Source organism: Phaethon aethereus (genome assembly GCF_964289735.1).
Source record: "Phaethon aethereus genome assembly, chromosome: 4".
Lineage (NCBI taxonomy): Eukaryota > Metazoa > Chordata > Aves > Phaethontiformes > Phaethontidae > Phaethon > Phaethon aethereus.
In genome coordinates, this window is record NC_138578.1 from 53,518,239 (window position 1) to 53,538,886 (window position 20,648).

Consider the following 20,648-nt stretch of genomic DNA (forward strand, 5'->3'; position numbering starts at 1 on the left):
TGATTGTATAATCCACATGGGTCTCTCTAGAATCAATCTTAATGAATTGCTGCAAGATTGCTGTAGGAAGATAGGAAGTACTTTTATCTGCAAACCTCACTCTACTTTTAATTGTCTGGAACTTATAGTAGTTCTTCATCCTAGTTAACAGAAGTACTAACTTTGTGACTTACACTTCTGTCTTGAGGCATTATTGTTCCTTGTATTTCCAGCTACAGCTTTCTACCTTGGCTAAACCCACTTAACAACTCCAACAACATTTAAGATTAGCATCTAACAAATTTACTAAAATTTATGCTTGGTTGTAAAATTTTAGTGATCATGAATTAGAAATATTTTCTATTTCCAGGAAATAACTCGAAGTGACAAAAATGGCAAGATTAACAGTGTTTTAAAATCTGATATGCTGATATGAAAAAAAAAATCTGCATGCTGAATATGAATGATGATGGGAGCTGATTCAGAAGTGTTCATTTAGGCCAAAGTCACTACCGGTGACTCGCATTGCAATTATAGACAACATTATTAAAGCCCATTTCAGTCTGTCATAAAGCCACCAGAGTAATTATCTTCCGTACTTGTCCCTCTGTCATATCCCCACTGAGTCCTGCAACTGCTTCCCCCTAGTCCAGTGAATCACAGCTGTTCATTCTGGCCTTGCATTTTAGACTGTGCAAAGGCTGTTCTCTCTTTTCCATGACACAGCTTATGATTTCAATGCTGACCCTGTTGCCACATCTCCAGTCATTTCAATGTTGTCTTCTAATCTTGTCTTAAAGGATGCCATCACGACTTCTTTGTTTTTTTTATGGCTAACAAAGCTCAAGATTAAAATGTGATGATGATAACCTGTCCCCATCTTTATTTCTTTTGTTTTGACCCTTCCATTCCATTCACGCTAATGTTCCCTCATACTTTTTTCTTCTTCCGTCTGGTTTTCTTTTCCTGTTTGCTTGTTTCTCACCTTCTGTTCTTTACAAATTTCTCTCTTTACAAATTTCCTTCTTGGACAAACCATAATAGTGAATCTGGGTGTTTCTTATTTTTTTATTTTTCTTAACCAATGTAACCACTTAGATCTGTGAAAGAGAAGAAAATTGCATACCGGTTTTCAAAATTCTATCAATTATTTTAAAAAAAATCTATACATGATACTCTACATTATTCTGATGGTACAACATTTTTTAGTGTCAAACTCAAGCAGCAGATATTTAACTAATCAGAGTACAAGTGAAACAGAAGGAATCACAAAAGGATTCTTATGGCTATTACCAATCTGTAAGGTATTTATTAATATGTAGTCTAAGACATTTTCTATTTGAAGTTTTGTACAAACTGTCACCCAGGAAACATTATAAAATGCTATTTTATAGGGCAGGACAAATGAAATCCTGAGATGAAATTTTCAAACTCTATTTCAGGAACTCTACAGAAAGTCTGAAACTGGCTCTTTTATGATCTCTGCCCATTACTCCTCCCTTTCTTTTTCTGTGAAATCTGCAGCAGGAAAATCTCCTGAACAAAGGCTAAACTTCCAGGAGTGGAAGGGATGTAAATTGATACCTTAACTCACATGGCAGTTCTGCATATTTTGCATATCCAATCCTATTTCTCACCCAGCCTTCCTTACGTTTATCAATCTGCATATTCTTTAATTCTGTTTCTATGTGTGCCATATAAAATCCATTTTACTACTCATTCAATCTGCAACCTACTTATTTAGGAAAAATATACCCAGAAAGTTCTTTTGCATTAGTCTAAAAGAAAAGCATATGAAAGATTTTTACATCCATTGCAAAAAAACAGTTTTAAAAGTACAAAAACAATTTCACAGCCAATATGAAAGCACTTCTCTGAAAAATTATATAAAAATTAAGAAATTGGTATGTTATAGAACAACATACATTTGAGCCCAAGTCCTAACTATATGGAGTCAATGGTAGAACTCTACCTGAGTTCTGCAGAAGACAGATTTTGCATTTTAGACAGCTTCAGCTACACAGCTTTTGTCTTCACTCCTTCAGAATTTAGTAATTTCCCAATGGAACTTTGTGGGCATGTATTCTAGGATGATTATTTCAAAATGTGATCATTGGAATATCTTATTAACTCCATCTCCTCCCTTCTCTCTTAGTGGTTTTTTTTTTTTTTTTACACTAAGTAGTTTCAAAATAGATTATAAGCCACTCAAATGAGAACTGTATGTTTCTCTCCAGAGTGCTTAACACAGTGACACCTCAGTTCTTTCCAGACCTTCTGAACACTCATAAAATCTACCTTAATATTTTATAATGTTTCCCTAATATTCTTATTTTTTTAATAATGGTATCATTATTTTTTTTTCTTTCAGGCTATGCCAGTTATTTCAGAGAAGGAGAAGGCTGGTGAGTAAATATTTACTTGTTTTCTCATTTCCTTGTATTTGTTTTTTGGAATAGCGTTACTTAACTAAGTGACAAAAGACAGGTCTCAGCTGTGGGGTTTCGAACGTGTAGGGTTACAGACCTGACAAATGTCTGTGTGAAGGTTATTCATTGTTTCCTGAATAGGATATTTTCTCTTTTTGAAAAGCAGTCCAGCTTTTTGTGTGATACTAATAAAGATGTTTGAAACTCTCCTACAAAGTACCTGGTTGAATTGCAGCTGCCCCTTACATGTCAATCTTCCTCTGGATACTTGGTGTTAACATTTATTTTGATTTATTTGATGTCTCGATTAACAAACGTGGATGCCAATGGGTTTGTTCAAGTCAGTGGACTTTGATGACTTAGTGTGAACTTTACTGTCTGTCTTTAAGTGTGGCAGGAAATTTCAGTTATCTGGAATATTTCACTGGAGATAACAATTTTTATTTTGGCTAAGTACTTCCAGAACATCAAAAAGTTGTTTTTCTACTCTTTTCTGTTACATATGTTCTCTGAACACTATACATACTTTGGTGCTGGTATGTGAAATTTATTAGTGATTGTCTGCTAGACACTGTCAAATGGGTGTATTGTTGTGATAAACACTAGAGAACACTGCATGCTGAGCACTATAGATCTCTAGAATCTCTGTTGGTTTCTTCGTCATTTATTTTAATCGGTAGTTTGCCACTGTACTTCAAATACAGCTTGAAAAATACCTCAAAATATCCAAAAGCCACCTGGCATTCTGATTTATGTCTGACTTTTGTTGCTGGCCTTTTCTTGTATTATCCCAGTTCAGTTTATTTCTTTTGCTTATTAGGGCAGAAGAATAAGTTAAAAGAAGTTTTTGAGAGAAAAGCCACAGCGCTAATCAATACTGTAAAAGCTACGGAGCTGTTTGGTCAGGATGTTGCTATTTTAGCTGTTGAAGTTCATAGATAATTCCCAAACTGTCACCCATATTTAATAAGCATATTCTTTATAGATTTTGCAGGTGGTATTATTTGGTATTTCTTTTTCTGAGGCAGCTCGTATTTGGCCACATCCTTTAAATTATGTCCAAACAGGCAAACTGATAAGTGGCCCTACTATTTAAAATGATTTGTTAAGCAGCCAGGCAACATTACAGGGTTTTGTACATCTTTAGCAATTACGTACCATACAAGACTAAAAGCTACCTGAAAGTCCTTAAAAAATGTTCAGGGCATAGAGATGTAATGATCCCAGTTTTACACTAGAGGACTAGAGCTGCAACAAGTGTTTGCCATGGATAAGAGCTCGTAAACTCAGAAATAAAACTCAAAGCTCGATGCTTACTTTGTCGGTTTCAAAACAACCCATCATATCGGTGGTGGTGGTGGTACGAAATAAATGTATTTTTGACATACACTCTATATATAACCTGTACACTTTATATAATCTCTATATATGCATATGAATCTGTCTCCCTCTTCCTTCTTCCTGCGCAGACCTCAGTGTTATGTCTTTTTGTGGGCAGCATTATATTTAATATTACAAATATTAGATGGAACTTCATGCCATGTGGAGTCAGTTTGCTGACATTTCCACGTACATGAGCACAAGCTAGACTGTGAATGGAAATATGGTTGCCTTTTAATCAGTTTTGGCTGTTGTTTAACTATTTGCTCAGAAGTTCAAGAGGTTATGATTTTTTGGGGAAATATTAAGCATGTGCTACGGACATGATTATTTAAATCAAGCCTCTTGACTGAAGTCACTTGGTTCTAGGGGGTAGTTAATGTGATTGGATCTTGATTCAGACATTCAGATCTCATGTTTTGCAATGTAACTAGCCTTTGATCATTGCTGCTTACAGTTGACCAGATAAATGACATTGCATAAGGCTCATGAATGACAAAGCCATAAGTAATGTGTGAAAGCCTTGAAAAAAGAATATAGCATATTTGCATGTCTGCTGTAAGAGAACAAAACAAATATTGATTTTGAAATTTATTTGGAAATACCAACAATCTAACTCTTTCTAGTTTATATTATTGCAAACAGATCAAAATATATAAGACAATATTAAAGAACAAAAAGAATGAGTTGTTTATTTTACTACTGATGATGATAACACAGTAGGTAAAGAGATTGGATACACTGTATTAAAACTAAAATTGGATAAACAATGCACTTAAAATGTCTAGTCAAACATCTTTTCTCATTTTGAGAATCTGAAGTAATAATTTCTTGTAGCTCCCTCTTTCCTACGTAATACTATTTTTTGTTTCATCTGGTACTGGAATAAGAAATACGAGAAAGTAGAAAGGCTGTTCTTTCAGTGTTTCTGGTTCAGAAATTCTATATACATAAATAAAAACTGTTTTTACAAGACTTTCTATTCTGTAGATTCCAGACATTTTGATACTGTCAAATGCTTTTCCTATAGGCAAGCAAACATTTATATCCTTAAATGGACCAAGCTGCTTAAGCAGCTCAGAAGTTCACACATTACTGATTAAGTTTATAGCAGTTGTTAATATTTGAAATTAAATATTTTCTCAATTTTATATGTTTTCCAACACGCAGTAAATTTTTACTACATCAAATACAAACTTTCAGATGGAGTACTTAAAAAGAAAAAAAACCACACACTATTTTTAAATTTAGAGCAAATCCAAACATAATCTGAAAACATTGCTACTTTTGTCAATTAATAACTCAAGAGTTGCGTAACCGTTTGTTACAGTGGAAAGTGCAGTAAAACCTGCAACTGCAGACTCCGTTTGGCAAAAATCTATAAATGATCAGTGTACTGAGCAGAACATTAGTCATGCCTAACTGTTTACACTATAGCTTCAAGTTGTGTGAATTAGGGCACTGCAAATGATGTACTGTGGCATTAGCTATTTTTGAGAAATGCGTTCTTAAGAGTTTCAATATTGTTGACATTTCTGGCAATGGTGAAAAAAAAGAAGTCTTTCAAAAGAACTTTTTTTAAGGTTGAAGTTAAGATCAAGCAACATGCACAGTCAGGGAAAATGGTGTCTCAAGCCAAGAGATGACTCAGGGCTGGAATGATCAGCACCTAAATCAGGAATGCAGGCCAGCAACCAGCTTCAAAAGACAGTTTTTTCAGTGCATCCATCTTTCTTTTGAGTATTTTATGTATTCTCGTGTCTTTACTTACCTTTCTGACTGTTGTGATTTTTATTCTCAAATTCTGTCCATGAACTATGAAGAAATTTGAAGGAGTTGCCTCACTTGTCAATAATGAAGGTGTCTGTTCAGAATTAGTCATGTTTTCTTCATTTATAGTCTAAAAATAACCAACATATGAACCTCTGGTTCACCTGGCTGTATGTCAGCATTTGGTTTACTGATGTGAATCACACACAAGACTTCATGAATGATATCGGTTAACTCTCCGCTAACTGTAGAGTCAAGTTGGCTGCTGACAGAGATACCGATATTCAGTACGATGAACCCACTGTCAGGTTCCTAATTCAGGGCTAACTTCAGTTTCTGGAGTACTGTTCCCAAAACAAACATGAAACAACTATAAGTCAATATTAGAAGTATTGCCCAAGTCTCTTTGTGGACCTACTTCATGATTTCCCAACTTATCCTCAAATATTTGTAGGGAATAGTGAACTCTGTGACTTAGACACATTGCTACAACAGAGCCAGTGGGAAGGACAGAGTGAATATCCACATCTGGTCAGTGACTAGCACAGCTTATTTCTCTTGAGGTGATGAAACTATGTGCTATCACATAAACAGGGCAGAAGGTTTAGTCTAGCCCTAAATAAATATTAACACCATTGGTCCATAATGTTCACCATTATTATAAATAAATTTTTCCTGTGTATGAAACAACTGGCCTGTGGTATTTTGGTTGAACACACATTTAGATGAGTTGCTGCTCTAAAAATAAGATTATGTTTAAGTCATCGAGTACGACATTTTAGTTATTAAGTATAAACTTGGATCAATTAAAAAACACAGAACATACGACTTGATATAAAAAAGCAAGTGACACTACTCATCCATAGTAGTAAAAATTCCTTAGCAGAATTGCAAGTGAACATGCTTTTAGGAGCTTTCATGATTCTATCAAAATATTCCCTCTTGCTTTAAAGATGTACTATGGAAAAAGTGTACAACCTCTTTGGGTAAATCTCAGTACTCTAACTACTAAGTTAGACAGGTCTACTTCAGCACAAATAAAAGTGTCAGTCTTTGACATGGAGTAGAACAGATTTGATAGCCCATTTCTCATCCGTGTGTTTTGGTGATCATCAAGCAAACAAGAGGATAAAATATTAAGCACTGTCGAAGACAGCAGCCTCGTTGGATCTCTGGCCAATACAAAGTGTTTGAAAGCTCCCCAGTGTTAGTATTACAATATGGGCACCGCAGTGAATAAGTCTCACTTTTTTCCTGCATTTCCTCTAGATTTCCTGTAAAGATACTATATAAAAAGTACAGGCTCAATGTCCTTTGGTGTTAATTACCCTGGTTGCCTTTGATTCGCAAGGAAGACACATACACAGACGATTAAAGGGACCTTAACGGCAAGGTATTTCCTCTCACAGACTCTAATTGTCTGTGTCAGGCAGCGGAGGACACTTGGTGCTCGGCCCCCTGGTGAGATGAGCTGCAGAACAGGAGGTGATGGAGTGATGACAAGGTGGGTCAGGCCCGTCTGTGAGAACTCACAGCGGGAGGACCTTGAAAATCCAGTAGCAACAGGTTCACTGTCATTAAACAAGGCACATAAAAGACCAACTTCTTGGCACACTGGGTAGGGCTCTTTTAATAATTTAACTGCAGCTCTAATCAAAAAGGAAAAAAAAAATCTCCACTAGATTTTGTAAACATGTCCTAGATCCAGAGAAATCAATTCTTTCCGTGAGAAACCCACTTGATGTTCTGTTTTCATGAAGTCGTTAAAGGTTCACCCATACATAACTTATTTTGAACCTAGAGCTAACATTTAAAAATGTAATGTGACTGGCTATAGGATATCAGTTTCCACATAAACTGAAGAGAAATACAAGTTAATTGGCACAGTTACTAGTTTTCTGGCTGCTTTACAGTATCTCTAGCCAGTATCCTAGAATAAACTGAGCAAAATGAATTATTCATTTTTCCTTTTTGTAGGTATTGTATCTGGCTTTAGTAGAACTGTCTTACTAGTGTTTTTGTGAGACCTTAATATGAAGTACCAGTTCCTAGCTAGGTAATCTTTCTTTTACTGTTAATGTTGCAACAGCTATAAAATTTGTTTTAGCTGAGTGTTTGCTTTCTAAATAAAAATGTCAGGTGAGCACTCGCACTTCAATCTGTCGTACTAAAAAACAGTTAGAGAAACTCTGCCAGAATATGCATGGATGTCTGCCCAACTCTAATGGATACTAACAGATATATTTTTATTCCATTGTCATTTATTTTATTGCTAGGAAAAAGGGTTTGTGATGCCAATAGATACCGAAAGCTGATATTTCATGTTAAGATTCTGGATGCTGTCTGGTTGTTGGGTTTTCTTTAGTTTTTATAAATGCAGTAAAATAGCTGATGTCATGATTTTTGGTATTAGATTTTTAGTGGCCTATTAACCACACACTACTGTAGTTGTTCTTCTGAATAAATGACTTCACTTTTAAAAGTCACACCATATTCACTCTATGCATGTGGATAGAGTGAATAAGCCTTAAAATACACATAGCACTGTGCAAAGCCAAGGTCTCATTAATCTTAAGGTGAAGTGGCCATTTTCTTCAGGTTTTGGAGGACACAGTAGATCCTGGGACTGCAGCTTACCCCTGAAAATATAGTTAAAACCGTGCTAAATGCACTGGAAGCAGGATGGCCCCTAAAAGTGCTCATGATTGTCTGTTGTATGTTATTTTCTTGAGTCTTAAAAAGTGAAGGGTAGGGCCAGGTAACGTGAATGTGCTCTGAGGGGGGGCCAGCAGTCAAGAAGGCTGCATATCATTGAAGAGGGGCACAAAAGTTCAGGTCTCATGCATGAACAGGAAAACAGGTGTTTTCTGGAAGGCTAAAAAAATTCCATTAAATCACTGCATAATAATAAAGTACATCTGAAGTATCTGAGAACAAACAGAACCTCTTGTGCATCAACTTCTTAGATATTTAACTAGCTTCTGTTTTCTTATTCTACCTGCATTAGTATGGGTCATCGGTATGGACCTGCTTTTAAGTTTCTTTAGAAGAGCTTTTTAAATCAGAATATGCTATTGTTATCTTCAAAAGCATTTAATTTTGTTAATTTCTTTAATATAGTCTCATCTATTTGATCTTTAAAATACTTAGAGAGAAAAGCTTAACTGAATTATTTAGGCCAATAACAAGGATAGGCCATTATTATTACATTGCATTGGTTGATATCATGCACTTTAGTGCTTTTGTAGCTATGATATTTTTCTAGATTCTTTGATGATTGTGTGAATTGTGGAAACAACTTTAAATATTTCCTCAACAAATATTCAAATGTTGGTATTCACTTTAGAGAAAACAAGCAGTGCCTCAGTGCCTTATATTCCTGTGGTGAGGAATTGAATTCTGATTCCTTTGCTGGTTTGCTGTCTTTTCTTAAGTTCTGTAACAGAATTACCTTATTCTAATCAAGATATTTCCCTGATAGGGATAAAGATGTATATAGTGCCAGCTGAGTGATTACCACTGCCAACCATCGTGCTAAATCTTTCAACTGTCCTTTTTCTGTCCAGTACAATGTGTTTTTAAGGTAATATATACTTTTCTTGTTAAGGCAAGTTATTTTTATCTCAGAAACTATGTGATGAGAAAAAAAACAAGGATTTGCACTGAAGCTTTTTAAACATATTGCATATTAATAATATGTTTCATCACAGATTGATATGTTGTAAGATTGTCTCTCATAACAGACTTCATTACCTATTAGTGAAATACAGTTAAACAAAGGATAACTCGGGATAACTGTTGAAAGGGACCTTTGGAGGTCCCTTCTTCAGCCTCCTGCTCAAGCTCCTGAGATCAGACAAGGTTGCTCAGGACTTTATCCAGTCCACTCTTGAAATACTCCAAGGGTGGAGCCTGTGCAACCTCTGTAGGCTATGTGCTCCACTGCTGGACTGTGTCCATGGAGGAGCTATTTTTCCTCATATCCAGTCTGACCCTTTCTGGTTTCAATTTATATCTGCTGTCTCTTGTCATCTTCACATGCACAATATGAAGAGCCCAGACCCATCCCCTTGTTGCCTTCCCATGAGGTCCTGGGGAGCTGCTGGTAGGACCCCATCTCTTCAGGCTGAACAAGTCCTGCAGCCTCAGCTCACAGGCCAAGTGATCCAGACCCAGACCAGCTTGGTGGCCCTCCCTTAGACTTGTTCCCTTTTATCGATGTCTGTCTTGTATTGGGAGCATCTTGAAACCGGACTCAGTATTGCAGATGCGGTCTAACAAGCACTGAATAGAGGGAGATAATCCCTTCCCTCCATCTACAGGCCATGCTTTTATTGATATACCCCAGGATGCTGCCAGCTCTCTTCGCTGCCAGGGCACACTGCTGGCTCATGCTCAGCTTGCTGTCTGCCAAGACCCCAGGGCCTTTTCCATAGAGCTGCTCTCCAGCCAGTTTTTTATCACTTATTTATCCACCCTTCCAGACTGTAAAATCCCGACTTGCAAACAAAAATATTGTGGGAAAAAATGTTTCATGATTGAGCTCTTTTGTTGTCAGAGCAGAAAATACAGCAGAAGGCTTATGAATTTGTTACTTTCAGCAAATTCAATTTAGTATTGCGTTATAACTAATTATAATGTGCTCACATTTTAGAACACCACCATACAGACTACAAACTGGTATTTAGTATATTCTGACTAGTATCATGTATTTAATCTTAATCAAGTTGCTTTTCAGTATAAAGTTAGTTATCAGTTACACAGTGCTTCAGTAAGCCCAAATTGTGATCTCTTACTGTACTGGACACCAGAAACATTCTAAAAGAGGCAGTCCCTGCCCCAAAATAGCTTTCAAATCAAAGCAAACATGAACAAGTTGTTCTTCCTTTCCTATTTTGGCTATAACAAGAATAACAGAGAATGGTGATAACCAGTTAATCAGGTTATTTCTAGCCTAATTTTGTTCAGACTGAGTTCATGGTAAAGACTTGTGTTGATTCAGATGAAACATAAACCAGTTCACTTGGTCCTAATTGATACTGACATGTAATCATTAGGCCATAGTTTCCAAAGTAGTGATGTGACTGGTTCGGAAATCAGGTGATGGGCTTTCTTTTTCAGTGTCCAAAAATACAGTCAGCTTCTGAAAAGCTGAGGTGCCCAGAGAAAAATTTTTAAATTAAATTTTGACTAAATTTTCACAGCTATTTAGGTACCTGAAGATGAAAAACAAGCTGTCTGTTGACACACCTGCTAATTGTACACCAATTCCCAGTAAAGGCTACCTTTGGGGAGTAAAATCTCCACATGGCACAGAATTATGAAGGTATTTAGTAATTTCTGAAAAAAATTAATAAGCTTTTCTTTACTTCTTTGGGTTCCTAGACAACATTCAAAACATCTGTAAGACCATATTATGCTCCTGTGTTCATATTTGAAAACAAGACTTGAACTGCTAAGTTGTTTCAGAGTTGTTGAAGATGAACTAAAGAGCTGAACAATTTTAAATCATCTTTAATATGAAGAGCTTAGAGCACTTGAAGTGTGACAAGATAACTTTTCTCTTTTTGCATCTGTTAAAACAGAAGGGTAAGAAATGGTTTCAGTCCCAGATCACCTGGGACATGGGCTTTACTCCACAAAGCCAGCACAGGGTTTTGTTGTTTGTATCTTTTAGGTACTTAGGTGCACACTTTAAACTCCTGTCTTAGTAGAATAAAAAGCTCCTTTTCACAAATCCTTAGGGAAAAGAGTGAGCTCTTTGAGGAGAAGTCATGCTTATTTACATTCCTCGAAGGACATGCTGAATACTCAGGTGAGAGGCACCCAAAACCACACTTTGGATTAGGCACACCTGGAGGCAAAGTGTCTTCCTGATGTGGGACCATTCTTGGCAGCACAATGATAGGGCTGTATGTAACTGCAGCATCACAGGTTACTCACTAGTTTTTTTTTCTTGTTAGGGTTGTTGTCTTGTGTTCTGAATGCCTTCTGATATAGCAAGTGATATTTAAGAGAATTGCTGTATCTGCTTGTATTATGTTCTATCTTAGCACCTAGATCTTTTATTGTCTATAAATTCAACGATACTTACCATATCTGACAAAAGGTGGTTTTCATTATCTTGCAGATTTAGAAATATGTTGTGGTATGGTATCTAGTTACAAAGTTTAGCCATTGTCTCTCTTCTCTGCAAATACTCTTATAAATTTATATTGCTTCTGCATGTATCAGGAAGCGGCAATCAAATCAAATGCTAATTCTCTAGCAAATGGTAGATGCCATTAGTCTTTAAAACGCATCAGTGTACAATTCTTATATGCAAAGTCAGTCAGTTGCCTCATGCAATTGCTTTATTACCATCTTCAATCTACCTTTGTGTTGATTTTGGCTATTGGTGAATGACATTTTAGGAAAGAATTGGATAACTGCATGAAATGTTGTTTAATCCATAAGTATTACAAATAAAGAAAGAACTTAAAATCAACTTTATTGAGAGACACAACTGCCAAATGGCCTAGAAACTACAAATCTGCAAGGAGTTATTCCTGCAGGTAATCACTCCAGTCACATGAGTTTGGACTAAGTTTGTAAGCAGAAGTTTGCTAAATCCAAGTCTGAAATGATTTCTCTGACAGTTTCTCTGAGTGAAGAGCCTCTTTAGTTCATTCAGTAGGTATTAATTTAAAGCCCAAACTACAGTGGATTCAGTTGCACCTGCTGCTGTACTTTGGCCTAAAAGAGAAGATATTTGGTAACCAATTTCAGAGAGATCATAGAATCACAAAATCACGGAATCATTAAGGTTGGAAAAGACCTTTAAGATCAAGTCCAACCATCAACCCAACACCACCAAGCCCACTAAACCACATCCCGAAGTGCCACGTCTACATGTTTTTTGAACATATCCAGTGATGGTGACTCCACCACCTCCCTGGGCAGCCTGTTCCGATGCTTGACCACTCTCTCGGTGAAGAAATTTTTCCTGATAGCTAGTCTAAACCTCTCCTGGCACAACTCGAGGCCATTTCCTCTCATTCTATCGCTAGTTACTTGGGAGAAGAGACCAACACCCACCTCACCACAACCCCCTTTCAGGTAGTTGTAGAGAGTGATAAGGTCTCCCCTCAGCCTCCTCTTCTCCAGACTAAACAACCCCAGTTCCCTCAGCCACTCCTCAGAAGACTTGTGCTCCAGACCCCTCACTGGCTTTGTTGCCCTTCTCTGGACACGCTCCAGCACCTCAACGTCCTTCTTGTAGTGAGCGGCCCAAAACTGAACACGGTGTTTGAGGTAGCCAAGTACATCATATTTCAGTAGCTGCCTATAAGTAGAATTGAAAGGCAGAGAGAAAGTAACCAGGGATTTTAATACATATCAAAATATGGGCTTGAAATTAGAGAAGAGCAGTCAAAATACCTGTTAAAAGGCAAGGAAAAAAAAAATAAATAAACCACTGCTTCCTCCAGGCAGGTTGCCTAATTTACAATGTCATCCTGTAATCAATGTTTCTCCATGTTGCAAGGAAGAAAAAGAAAGACTGAGACTTTTGTCAAGAATTTATCTATCAATTGACTTACGTAAAGCACTGTTTACAGAACGAAGTCCATGCCTACACTAGAAAGATTTTTCTCTTGTAGTTACTATGGGAAGCTCTCAAAGCAGGGATGAACCTCCAGAATGTTTGGAGAGTGCCAAGGACTTATTTTTGTGGTATAACTCATGCTAACTCTTTGCTTGGAATAACATTTTTTGTGTCAGCACAAGTGTGTTTTTAGCCAGGGCTCTATTTCACATTCATAACTGACATACCCACTCTGGCAAGACTTTAAAGTGTATATAAGGTTAATAAATTTTACCAGGTATAGTTTCATCATTATCAGGGCATTTGTGGCTGGAAAATGACTGGAAAGTTGAAAGAGACTCATGGAAATAATCTCTAGTTTTCCTAAAATTTCTTTCAGCCTTTTAGAGGAAGATGTCAGACTTGTACTTTTTATGCAGATCATCTTTACAACTTAAGCCTGACTCTGTTTTGAAGCATGGGTCCAGACTAGTATTTGCAAGAAGAATGTCTTTTAGCAACCATTCAACTACCTATTGCATGATCAGACAATAACAGTGGGTCAAGTAGAAGCCAGTGTTTCTGGTACACAAGTTCGAGGAGGATTCACTGCTAGCTTGGAAGCAGTACTGGCTTTTTCAGTCAGGGATTTAATACCTGCCATTCCTTCCAAAAGTAAAAGTTGTTGCACCTCAGGTCTTTTTCTGTCTCCCAGTACAACAGTTGTCCATCTTTGATTACTGCGTGTTGATAATCATTTGCTGTTTTGTGCAATTGCTTGTCTGTTCCTGTAAAAGAATGAGAGGACACCAAATAAAGGTGGCAGATTCAAACCAAACAGGGAGAGGCATTTCTCCACACAGTCCAGAACTGAACTGTGGGGCTCCTTGCCTCAGTATATTGCAGATGCTGAAGTTTTACACAGGTTTAGAAAAAGTTTAGACAAATTAATGACCGAGAAATTGATTAATATAACCCTCTCCTCAATGAAATTAATGACAGTCTTACCATTGATTTTCATAAGATTTACCCCAATCATAACACTTTATGTACCAATCCAAAATTTGCCCAAGATGTCAAATTAATATTGCAATATTTCCAGTGGATAAGTCACTATCCAAATATTTAATTAGTTTTCAATGTGTTGAAAATGGTATTTTGTAGTAGAAAAGTATTGAGTATTCAGCCCTAATATGTATACTGAATATATTTTTATTGCATGAGTGTTTCTTATGTTTTGTAAGAGGTGTGCATTTCCTCCAGCAAACAGTACCAACTATCCATCATCAAATTAAGAATACTATATAACTTATACAGCAACAGCAAAAGTCCTCTACATATTTGGAAACTTTCTAACAATAATTAAAATCTGCAGAAATAAATCACTGATCAGAATACAATAAGTCAAGGCAATTCTTCAGCTGAATAAAGAGCAAAGAAAAAAGTATGATACCTCATAAGAATATAAAAACACAAATGTAACTAAATACTAGAAAATCTAAAGAGAGAGAGAGAGAGAGATACATGTTACAGTTGTAATCAAAACTTGGCATCATGTTGTTTTTAATGAGGAACTGGACATTGAAAAACTAACCAAGGAAGATTCCAATCTGAGAAGTTGCTACATATATTAACTTTTGCATTGCATTTCAAAGGCATTTCCAGAGAGGCAATGTATGCCACATTAGACAAACTAAGAGGAATAAGAAACAGACATCTTTTCATAAAGCAAATCTAGATAAAAATCTTCAGCAAAGTAAATTGCATTTTGTTATATTAAAAGACTGAGAGATAAGAAATGAGCCATATTTTTTTTTTTTTTCCCCCAGAATAATCATTATAGCTTAAGTAAGTTAAGCTAACTTTACTGATCCATAGAAAGAATTCCACATCTGGAAAATCTTTGCTACATCTGTGTTGGGGTTTCATGCTTTTTGATGCTTTGTTCACCAGTTCCCATGACTCTAACTTAAACTTCTCTCTTATTTTCTTAAGTGCATTCCAGTTCAACTAAAGATGTAGTGATCATTTAATTTCCTGAGATCTGTTATTTAAGCTTCTTTACCTATTTTCCTTAAACAAAGCAAAATAAACACTTACAAATAAATAAATATTAAAAAAAAAACCCACAAAGTAAGTCTCTCTTTTGTATTTTGCAGTATCCACAGTCATTTTAATAGGCTGAAGGAAGATGGAGAACTGTAATTGTCAAAGTTAACAGACAAGTAAATGTGTTGTTGTTGTAGACTTCCAACTGTGTTCAGCAAGACAATGCTGCTAGGTGAGACACACACCAGCACCAAAACTCGCTGTCTGCCATGTACCATGCAGTAGCAGCACTGCTTAAAATCTGAATTGTATTGGCCAAACCAATAGAGTGTAAACAACCAGAAAAGAGTTGCCTCCTGTATTTCCTTATGGTCATTTCCTACATAGTGCTACACAATTGCTTACAAGTGCTCTTTCCCTCTCCATTTAGAAATCTAGGAGATAGATTTAGAAATAAAATTATGACAAAAACACAGTACCGCCACCAAAGTACTTCCCAAAACTGGGAATCTCCACTCATAAATGAGCTCTGGGCTGAGTCACACAGGTTTGTTTCATTTGTACTGTCAGAGGAAGGTAGAGGCTAAGTGACGATCAACTTGGAGTGCACACATCCAGCAGCCAGTCACCAGGGATGGAAGGGCACCTCATTCAAGAACTCGGTCACACAGCAGCATCTGTACAAGTGAACTAGACAGGACATGGGCTCAAGTACTGACATGCAGTCATCCCACATGTTTAAGTATTATCATGCTTCCTGTTGTAGTTTTGGCCCATGCCATCTGGCATTTTTCTAGTCCCTATTTGAAACAGCAGTAGTAGGAGAATCACACTAATTTTCATCGTGAGGTTTTGATCAAAAAGATCAATCACGTTAATTCATTTTGGCATCCTTAGTCTACCACTAACTTCTCTGGGTTTAGTCCTTGCTTATATGATTCAAATATGAATTTATGAGCAAATCCCTTTCTTGGTGGAAACACCTTTAACCTCTTGCTTCCCAGATAAGGTTTGAGAAGGGCAATAGCTCTTGTAATGCATGGAAAATACACCCCAGTGAGATTCTAGCATAAGGATTTGAACTACTGCCTTCATCTAACTCTTCTCTCCGCTTTCACTCCTTCTGACAAACAGTCTTCCAGGTTTTACTGAAAAGGAGATTCTGGAAATTCATTCTCTTGGTTACAGACGAATGGGCCTCGTAATTCTGCACTTCTGCCTTTTAATTGTTTAGCTGTCATCCAACAGTAGTTAACTCAGGAGGGAAAAGGAAAAAACAGTGAGCCAGAAAATTAGCTGTCCTGCTGCTCTGCATACCTGGAGAGTATTTTTTGCTTCCTTAAATTGCAGCGCCAGGTAATCCCAGGAATAACTGTAGAAAAGAGGTGTGACGGAGCCCTGTCAGGCAATAATGACTGCCCCAGCTTACCCTGCTAGGAGGGCAGCTCTTTGTACCCGCTGGTGCTGCCCCAGCGCTCCCCCTCCTCCAGGACAAGCCTTTGGGATGGGCAGGGTTATGCCAAGACACGCTTAGCACTTGGTGCTCGGGTATCTGTACCAACCGTATTTTGGATAGCATGCTGAGTTATTAGCAGGGGTAAGTGGAAGTCACTGTAGCCATAATTATAGCCTGAATGCCAAATTATTATCTGCATGAGTGCTTACTCTGTCAGCAACCTAACTACAAATTGATGAAACCAGAGAAAACCTCACATCTGCGTGATAGAGAATAAAGAAGCTCAGGTGCAGGGCTCCACGTTTACTTGGGAGAAAACCAGCCCTGTTCAACATCCCAACCCTATCGGCACTGAGGAAGCATTGCCTTACCAACATCCTCACACAGCAGGAGTCAGGATTTGCTTTTATTCCTAAATGGACCCTTGAAAAGCAGATCTTGCTCATAAGGAGCAGTAGATTTCATTGATACAGTCAAGTGAACTCAAAGGCATAATACTTTCCTGAGCCTGCAGCAATTAGACATTTATCCATTAATAAGACAGTTCTTAAAGAAATAAGCAACATGTGCCATACTCTGAGCAGCTCTGGTTTATGCTGTAAATAGCTCAAATTTTGAAGTACACTTTTGTCACAGAATTAGGATATCCCCTTTCTTCACATTTTCTTCCCTTACAATTTGTGAAGCATTTCAGTTTTCAATGTTTTAAGGAATTACCCAGCCTGTAGCAAGAGATGTTCTGGTCATTGTGCTAAGCAACCTCATTTGTTAAATATTGATATTTACTACTGAATATTTTTAATTATTGGAGCAAACAACAGTTGTAAATTATAGTAGGAATTTAGGTGCACTGTAATTTAGTCTATGAAGTGTTAATGGCCTTCACATTTCGTTGATTAAAAGATGAAGTTCCTTGAGCAAGAAAAAGCTAATTCATATTCACAGACACAAAAAATACCCTTACATTAAAGTGGAGAACATGTGGCTACTGACCCTACATATCTGTAACTGAGGGATAAAACACATTTCAGAGGAGCAGTTATCACCAAACCAAAATTTACAAGCTGACAAATTTTAAATTAAGGGTTATTCTTAAAGACCATCAAATATGTTAAGGTAAGAAAACCAAAGAGCCATAATTCTGCTCTCCAGTGATGTTGTAAAATAGATATACCGTATGATTAAACCATAGTCATATCTGTAATACCTAATTATAGTTAACTGATTTTGAAGGTGCAATACTTTTTTTTTTCTTTCCTTCATTGCCTGCTCTCGCTCTCTTGAGAGAAACACTGCCTAACTTGCAGACTGAAGTAAATCGCTTCATGTCTAACCCTGAGAGGACACACGCTACCCTGTAGCTTAGACTGCAGTGCTTCATGTTGAGAGCAGCATAAACTCATGAAGAAATGTGCCAAACTTTATAGGTCACTGCTTCATTTTTAATGAGACTCAGCTAAGTTTCCTCTGCACCCTTCTAATTTTTACTGAACATTATAGAACTTTCTGGATTTAATACCCATATGAGTTGCATTAAATATAGGGAATCCATTCCTGATTTCAACAGCATTTATGAGGGTTGAGCTGGATTCCACTCCACTGTACCCTCTAACTCTGTGCTTCCCTCCAGGCCCTTCTGCCTTCACTGCCCTACCCCAAACATGTCCTGAGTGTGTTTACCAGGCTTTCCCAAAGAAGACCTGTATAGCTCCAGGCCTCCAGGTCCAGAGCTGACCCCAACTAGCTTGACAGAACTCTGGCATGAACTCATGACTTCATTCTAAGCAACAGTTTAATTCTTCTAAGGCATCTAAAGTTTTTAAGTAAGCCAACCAGTTTTGCATACTAAGTGGGGTATTTTTTAATAATGGGTTTTTTTGCTTGATAACACAGAAAACCCAAAAATGACAAATCCAGCATTTTTTTCTTGTGTCAGTTTCCTCACTTTTGTGGTATATACTCTGGCCTTAAGTCCAGTCATCTTTAATAGCTTAGGATCTTACTGTAGGTCGTGTTATGTGACTTGAATGGGGGAGTCTTTCCAGCTCATTTTCCAGAGCATTTTCCTATTCACTAGCACAAACAACAGAAAGCAATGACTCAGTCTATGATAAACTGTCAAACTAAGTTCATCTCTACCATCTTCTGCTAAAGCTTTCTTGACACCTATTCAACAATTAATTTCTTTCATAGTTCCTCTTTGATAAGTTTCCATTCCTTCAAGCCTTTTACTCATAAAGAGGAAAGAAATCTAGTTCTCCTAGTGTTATTTGTCATGAACTTTCTACCCGACAAGAGCTGACCAAAAAGCAAAGCTGGAGTCTGTACCAGAGCCTGGAATGAAACTTCCTTATTCAGTAGCGCCCGCAAGGACTTGCAAGCCATGTGTACATTCCTCTGTTAGCATCTGTAGCAGCCAATACAGTATACTGTTTCTTGTAAAGCGTGTGTCTTAGCTCAGTATGATTGTATCCCTTGTCTTCCTTTCTTTTATGCTTTTAAGCCATTTTTTTCATTGTTCTTTTAAAGTGTTCATTCAACACGTAACCGGGTGAGCATGATTAATTATGTGATATTTGGTAAGGAAAAGCTACCCACTTGCAGAACAAAGCAGACCTTCAATGGGAATTTAATACTTTCACCACGTTCTCTACGGTGTCTATACTTCACTTTTCATCTCTTGGCCTTACAGCAGTCAGCTGTAGTATGCTCAGCCACTTGTATGAAATCTACCTACCTGAAATGTTGAGAGCGGGATGTGAATCCCTAAAAGTTGTAGTAATTGTTTAGCTGTGGATCTCGACGTGGATTTCTGTTCAAATGCATGCTGTCAATTTTTAAACGTGATTTATAGCCTGGCTTACCGTTCAGGCAATAATTCCTGGTTTTCATTATGCATGAATCTGCTATGCTTGCAAAATATATATCCCTCTTCAAGTATTCTGTAGGCCAGCTTGTGATTCACCTTTGCATAGAGAGATTGAAAGTTATAATCGCCTGAAAGAGAGCTTTGTGTTGAAGGTGAGCCACAGTCTTGTTTTTCACTGTATTTCACTGCCTTCTAAGTTCAGGAATTCAAGCATTTGCTGTAAACTGTATCACTGAAATTATTCATATTAAGTCTGTCTACTTTTTAATCTACGCTGTTTTAGTGAGCTGGCTTTCAGCAAGCTGTGTAAACTGTTGCCCCCGTACTGAATGAGAGAACAGTTTGGTGCAATAAGGGACACAGACAAAAAAAGTGAAGAAAGAAATGAGATATTTCCTGTAGCTGCTTTCTGCTGCTAGTGTCTTAGGAAATAAATGTCTTGAAGCTGCACAAGATGCAGACAGGCATAGGGAACTGGCATAGAAAATGTACTTAAATACTAAGAAGATGCAATTCTAACTGACCTAGAATTAGGATTTGAAGCATCCACATGGCCATTCAAAAGCCGCTATAATAGTTTCTGGTATTTAACAGCAACTATGGGCTCCATTCAGAGATTTGAGACTGCTACAGACTGTCCATTTGCAGACTAAACATCCCCCCTTCTACCCTTGTGTTTGCTGTGCTGGCGTGGTCATGAGATATGTATATGAGCTACATAGCCATCCTCATCTGGACTCCCCTGGTACAAGATAACGTGACTTGCCTCAGTTCCTCTGCCTTTTGGGACTCTCCCACCTGTGCAGTGTCCATCGCATTAGTCCCCTAATCTGTTCCCACCGGACTGAATTTTCTGTGTATCCTTTAACATTTCCAAAATTCTGTCCCATATTCACAATGCAAACCATGTCTTTTCACACACTGTTGATGTATTACCATGCTCTAGTCCTTCCTCATCTGGCTAAGGGCTACTGTTCCTAACAGAAGTCCCCATCATTAACATCTTTTATTTCCTGCCAGGAGTATAAAGATCATGCAACCTCTGTGCAGAGAGAGCTCTGCTGGGAACTCTAAGAGCAACGTGTGTTTACAGTAACACTAGACACCGTTTCAGAACAAGACAGCATTTTTTGCCCAACAGGAATCCAGCAC

General features: G+C 37.5%; 1 protein-coding gene across 1 annotated transcript in view; it reads left to right on the forward strand.

Moving 5' to 3' along the window:
* Positions 1 to 20,648, forward strand: part of DLC1 (DLC1 Rho GTPase activating protein) — a gene marked incomplete at its 5' end in the record, with an annotated part of 221,093 nt that overhangs the window by 82,828 nt on the left and 117,617 nt on the right. The window contains one exon of the mRNA XM_081998808.1: positions 2,351 to 2,384. Within this exon, the coding sequence (XP_081854934.1) occupies positions 2,351 to 2,384 (34 nt within the window). The remainder of the gene's footprint in view (positions 1 to 2,350; positions 2,385 to 20,648) is intronic.